General features: G+C 42.0%; 1 protein-coding gene across 1 annotated transcript in view; it reads left to right on the forward strand.

Annotated features, from left to right (window-relative positions):
• LOC144762031 (veswaprin-c-like) overlaps nt 1–3,358 on the forward strand; it is a 40,900-nt gene extending 37,542 nt beyond the window's left edge. Inside the window, exon 3 of the mRNA XM_078647191.1 lies at nt 3,236–3,358. Coding sequence (XP_078503317.1) covers nt 3,236–3,318 — 83 coding nt within the window. The 3' untranslated portion in view covers nt 3,319–3,358. The remainder of the gene's footprint in view (nt 1–3,235) is intronic.
• The last annotated feature ends 3,634 nt before the right edge of the window (nt 3,359–6,992 follow it).

Raw genomic sequence — 6,992 nt, forward strand, 5'->3', positions numbered from 1 at the left:
TGGTGGACAGAGTGCTAAAACTTTTCAAACACTTACCCCCAGTCAAGAGATCTAGATTAAATCCATCGTTGTTTTGCTCACTATGCCATCCCACTTTGAACCCGGCCTGTGACTGGGGGTGAATGTTTGACAATGTTCAGCATTCTGTCGGTCATCTTTTTGTGTTGCAGTTAAGCCTCTTACCCGGCCCAAACCTTCCTTTTGATTACATATAAGTTACCCCTACAGTAGTCCGTGGACAGCCCAAGGACAGGGTGCAGTTTATGTAAAATGTAGGACATTTACTTTTACGTTTTACATGTCCTGTTAGTGAAAAACTCCTAAATTCATTTTTCACTACTTCAAGGCCTATCTCTCCCATAGGATAACATTGGTATTATCTTATTACATCTTAAGTTTGGTGTAATCAATTTAAAAGCATAACTTATGGTGAAGTCAGATTTTAAATTGTAATTTTGAAAATGCCACTTTTAGAAAGTTACCATTTTCTTACTTTAGCCATTGGGTGCCTGCTTCCCGTCTCTGAATGTACGCCTGGGGTGGGTAACACCTGGGCTTTGTGCATTGCCTCTAGACAGCCACACATAATGGGAGCTTAGGTGTGACATGATGGGCTTTAATGGTCCATTATCTGGCTTGATGGTTGGGGGGCAGAGCTGAGCACTGCCTCAGTTACACCCGAATAGTCTGTGTCCTGCCCACACACAAAGGGATGCATACCCCCTCTAGTGAGTCTGGAGCCGTAAAGAAAGGGCAGGGACTGTGTGCCATTCAAAGGCCTCTCCCACTTCAAAGCCACAACTGGGTATAAGTACTGAACCTCTGACACCCCTTTCTCAGTACACTTCCGGACCTGTAGATACTCTGTCAGGATGGATGACTGCTGTGCTGCTGAAAAAGCTGCCACTATGCTGGACTGCTACTCTGATGGCCTCCAGCTCTGCTCTGCTGATCTGCTGCCCCTATGCCTGGGAGTGAAAAAGACTGGACCTGCATCTCTCCAACCGGGACCCACAGTGACTTAAAGGGCTTGTCGGCTTGCCTCCTGTTCTGAATGCTCAGGGACATCAAACATTTGCAACCCATCTGCCTCCAGAGCCTGGACTCTACCATCTGAGTGTCTTGATCTGCCAAGTGGTGCCAATCTAGTCCTGGGCCCTTGGAAGTGGAGATGAAGTGCCGTAACTGCCATAATTCACACACCACCATCCTCTCACCACTCGAAACCAGAGCATCTGCTTTGATAATGCCGAACGGAAATACAGCTCCCAAAAAAAATCACCCTTTGGAGGCCAGAAGGCCTGATGAACATGCTACTGATGGTTAGAGCTGGCCACCAGGATCAAAATGAGATACAAAATTAAAATCAAACATATGGATGGGAAATATCTGCAGTTAAAGCTCAGTCTCCCTGGAGGACCAAGCATGAAATGGAGCATGTAACACTTTACTACAAAACCATAAAAACCCAAGGGAGGGTCAGGCCCCAAGAGGTCACCACCACTTTATTTTACATTACTTAAATGGAGAAGGAATAGGTGCATAGGGCTTCCTCTACTAAGCATATTCAAGCCCCTGGGTGCCACCATCTCCCTAGGGACCTGCTCATCAGGAAACCATCCTGGGGACCCATATTTAGGGACACAAATCACAGGGCAAAGTGCATTGTAAAAGCCCACCACTCCCACTCCCCCAATGCCCATGTCTGAGGAGATGGGATGCACCTGTGTTGTAATTTCTTTCTTCCCACTTGGTACCTTCCTCTCCCCCCTCCTCTCCAATATTAAACAGGATGTTCCCTCATGTGGGGTTCTGAAGGCTACCTTAGAATGTTGGGCTTGTGAGGAACCTCGAGGCTGTGTCAAGAGTGGAGCAGTGGAGATGGTGAATAAAGCTTGCTTGAACGCATCTAGAGTCTGTACTTCTCCTACTTGATAACATCATCTTAACAACCTTCTTTTTTCTTTCCTGCCTGCAACCAGCCGTACAAGGCAGATTGCATTTGCAACATCTGTCTGCTGGAGCTGTGGAAAGGTTGTGGCTCGCAATGCAGGAAGGGTGCATCCAATGTCCAGCAACTGGAAAAAACTGCTGCGGGTACCCCAGTTGAGGACAGGGTCCACAAGATAAAAGCAGAAAGTATAACACCACTACTCAAGGCCACAAAATTTAAAGCTAAGTGACGCAGAAGCAGCTCATTACATTTTAGCTGCTTGGTGCTGGGAGCACCCATAAGCCCTTGCAAGGGCACTTTCACTAGAAAATGTGCTTCCTTGTAGAGACCCACAGAGTGCAAGGGTACCACCCACATTTTGGAAAGGTATTGTGTAGGACTGCATGGAGTAGGGCAGCCCATCAGAAGAGTCCTGTAAACAAGTCACCTGAACTCTCAGAGAGAGGTTTTGCTACTTTTTAAAGCTCCCCTAGAGTGTGGGAATGTCTATGGGAGGGTCCTAGAGCTGCTGAAGCAGTACATTAAAACTAAAGATAGACTCCATGACACACATTTTTTCAATATTATGTTTTTGTAAGGAAATGTCTATTTTTGCATGATTATCCTTAACCTTTGGAACTGATGCTGCTGGTTTTTTCAACTAAAAATACACTAAGCCCTGCCTAGTCACCCTTAAAAGGTATATGCCTAATTGGTTTACCCACTATTGCCATACGTTACCTTCCTTATAAGTCACTAGTATGGATTACAAGGTGTACCCAGGTTCTTTAAGTTCAGTGTCCCTCTTGGACTGCAGAACCTATTGTGCCACTGTGAATGTGAGAAAGCAAAGCATGATTCCCAGCCTACCACTTCAGGCTGACAGAATGGTTTTTAAACTGCTATTTCAACTTTGCCATTAAAGGCAAGCCTATTGAGCCCTAAAGGCAGAGTGCAATATATTACAACTAAGGACACATGTTTAACCCCTTACTGGTGTGTTAACTGTAGCAAGGTTTGTAGTCCCATTGACAAGTATGGAGTTAAAAACTAACTACACAACAGTGCTCACTTTAAAATATGAATACTAAATACAGTACTTTGAGGTATCAAAAGCATTGTTGCATTAAACCCAACGTGATGCTCAGGTTGAATTTAATGTTACTATTTTACAATTAGTAACTTTAGAATGTTGACACTTTGTTGCCCAAAGTTTCCAGTAGAAAACTAAAAATAGAACTTATTTTTATAAATTGTGTTCCCATTTTTATTATGTTGAATTTTCTGAAATGTGCCGCCAAGACATGGAACACCCTCCCAATCCACCTGTGATAGAACCAGGACCTGCTGACCTTCATGAGACTCCACAAGACCTGGCTGTTTGACCAGTAGCTGCTCCCCCCCAGCGCCTTGAGACCCTCACGGGTGAGTAGAGCGTTATACAAATGTTTGATTGATTGATATGCATCAACGGTATCCAAAAGGTCTATATCATGTATATATGTTAGTATGAATGGTTTACACTCCCAATTTGAGGGAATAGTTAAAGTGTGGTCCACAGTTAGGAACTCTATTAGAACAAGAAGTTATTTGCAACATAGTGGGACATGTCTGTGCCTTAGAAATAAAGCAGGAAAGAAACATGCCATGGAGTCCCTGTTATGAGGTATGGAAGTGTCACATGATATAGACCAATGGTTTAATGTAGTAGTGGAATGATGTAATAAATGATGTGTGTTTTTTATTCATATGTATATTTTTTTAGAAGACAAGATTTGTTAAACTTGGGGATTTGTTCTAATTAATATTTTGGAATGTTGTATATGAATGACATCTCTGTACAGAAAAACACAAATATTTGACGATTTCGTAATATATGTCGACACAGGTGCCAATGAATATTTCATATTGACTAGAAAGAGTAAAGAAATACTGTTCTGAAGAAGGGGGTTGGAAATGGTTAAATACAGCCGAAACGCATCGACGAATATATGAAGCTAAGTTTTAAGAAAATACTACTGGCAGTGTTGAGTTTCAGCTCACTGTTTAGACAGCACCCTAAAATTTCTTGTATAGGCTATTAGCATGCATATAAAAATGAGTATGAATGACTATAAGTATGAACATTTTATCACATCAGTAGTGGCCTCATGTAGCCATTAAACAGAGAAGTGGAGAGGACAGTCCCTTGTGGAAACCTACAGCAGACTGGTAAGAAAGAAGAGTTAGGTAAGGAATACAACCTCAGACAATATGTCCTCCCCGAAAGATAACATCTCAAGAACATGATGGGAAAAACCCTACAACTTTACATGCTCAAACAGCGATACATGGCATGTGATGTAGTAAGCCTCATAGGACTGACACAGAATGAGCAGAGACAGTTTTTTTTTATCCAGGCGAACCAGAAATTTGTCGTAGACATTTCCTGAGACAAATCCCAGTTCTTTGTCCTGAAAGAAAGCCTGACTGCCGAAAGACCAAGAACCTGTGTTATTCCAAAATGTCTTGGACTTGTTTTCCAAGAGCAGTTTGTGATCTCTGAAAAGACAGATTTGCTTTCTGTCTAAAACATAATTGTATTCCTTACTTTAGTATATACTTAGAGCAAGGTTTAGGTCAATCCATGCATGTGATTGGATATCAGTCTTGATTGTCTCAGTACCCTCCACTAATTTATGGCTTTCTTCTACATTCTTGGTCTGTTCCAAGAGTAGTTCTGTACCAAGGACTCTGATTGGATGAGTCTATCCTTCCACTACTTGCACAACTAATGTGAGGGAGTACTTTATTTACTGAAAAACTTCTTACCCCACCCTTTTTGTCTTCACTACCAATTTTTTTAAGTCATGTACATTGCAACCCCCACAGGTGCTGCACATTGTTATTGTACTGGATGTTTCTCTAAATTTGTGTGGCATCCCACACATATTACATTTTGATTCACCATTCATTAATGGGAATTATTCATCATGGAACAGTAAATTAACAGTAGGTGGAAATATGAATCCAAGATGGTTGTTTGGAGGCCATCTTGGAATACTGTTGATTTATTCCCAAAACCATTCCTGGATTGCGCTTATGCCGGTGCATGTATGCTGAAGCACTCGCAGCGATCTTGTAATTATTTTATTATAAAGAAAAGGCATTTTAAGTTGCACACCTGTGCATACATATGTGATCATGTGCATGTAAATACATGGCCACTATTTGGGAATTTCTTTTTTTGCACTCTGCACGATTGCAAAGCAAATATGGTTGGCAAAGCAGTGTGCCTACTTTTAAAGGAACGTTTTACACTCAGATTTTATGAATGGCCAAAAGGTAGTAAACTTATTCAAAAGTGTAAATTACTCGAAATTGTAAGTTACCTTTGAGGATTAGGCCCATAAATCGCAGTCAAGCCTTTATAATTTAGCAGCAAGAAATGTTTTTTGTAAGTGCATTCAAGAATCATGATAGGACTACCTGAAGGGCAAAAATGCTTTTGTTGACTAGCAGAAGCATGTTTTAATGTACATATCAGAGACTTATTCTACGGCATATTTCCACCTTTTTAGCCACCTGCTGCAAATTAGACATGTCTGAAGGTTCAATCAATCAATCGAGTCTCAAGGCGCTTTGGTGGTGGGGCAGCTCTGTGTCATTCAAAGATCTAGTTCTTGAGGCTCTTCCTAAATGCTTGCAGTTTGGGGGTTCATCTGATGCTGAGGGGGACTTTGTTCCAAGTCTTGGCTGCCATGTGGAAGATGGATCGCCCCTTTCTCTGGCTTTGCGAATGAGTGGGATTTCGGCCAGGGCAAGATTGGTGGAGTGGAGGTTTCTCCTAGGTGCGTAGAAGGATATTGTTTTGTTGAGGTATTGGAGTCCGATGTTGTGGAGGGATTTGTAGGCATGAGTGAGGAGCTTGAAGGTCACTCTCTTTTTGACGGTGAGCCATTGGAGTTCTCGCAAGTGCTGGGTGATGTGGTGTTGTCGAGGGATGCCAAGGACAAGTCTAGCTGCAGCGTTCTGGATGGTCTGACGTTTGAGGAGTACAGATTTGTTTATTCCTGCATAGAGGGTTTTCTGTAGTCCAGAGTGCGTGGGTGCCAATATTTCTGGATTTGGGGGGGATCCATTTGAAGGCCTTGCGGAGGATGCAGTGGGTGTTGAAGCACACAGAAGATGCAGCGTTGATCTGTCGGTTCATGGTGAGGGAGGAGTCGAGTATGATGCTGAGGTTTCAAGCATGATCTGTGAGTGGGTTGCCGAGAGCGGTGGGCCACCAGGTATTGTCCCATGTGGAGAGGTGGATCCAAGGATGAGGACTTCCGTTTTCTCTGAGTTGAGCTTTAGGCAGCTGTTGCTCATCCAGTTGGCGACGTCCTTCATTCCTTCCTGGAAGCTCTGTCTGGTGATGTCGGGTTTGTTGGTGAGTGAGAACAGCTGGGTGTCATCAGTGTAAGATACTATGCAGAGTCTGTGTTTTCTGATGATGGTGGTGAGAGGGGCCATGTAGATATTGAAGAGCCTGGCACTGAGTGAGGTTGACCTAATTTAAGAAACAAAATACATTATCACATTTCATAAAAATAGTTTCGTTTTGTTTCAATAACTTTTATTTCGGTCACCAAGACCATAAAAAGTAAGCACAAACACAGAATACAGACATTAATACAAGTACAATATATCAGTTTAAAAAAAGATCACTCTATTTATAGTGCAAATCCCAATTTAGAAAGAGATACAATAGATGGTACCAATTAACCATAAGAGGGAGAGGGGAAACATTAAAAGGACAGTATGGAATGAGTTTGCATCAATTAATGTGGTGCAGACGGCCAACGGGTAAAGAAAATAGCAGCAATATTTGAATAAATAGTTTAAAATGACAAAGATAATTAATACCATTTACAATTCTATGTACAAGATAATCTATTACTAAAATTAGTATCTGACAAAAACTATACAGATAATGATCACAGTTAAAAAATATGCTGCTAGTACACATTTTATACGTTTTTACCCTTCTGAATAAAAGCCCACCTCCTGCGCCACATAGTGTTTAAATATCTTG

The sequence above is a fragment of the Lissotriton helveticus genome, chromosome 6 (assembly GCF_964261635.1).
Source record: "Lissotriton helveticus chromosome 6, aLisHel1.1, whole genome shotgun sequence".
NCBI classification, from domain to species: Eukaryota; Metazoa; Chordata; class Amphibia; order Caudata; family Salamandridae; genus Lissotriton; species Lissotriton helveticus.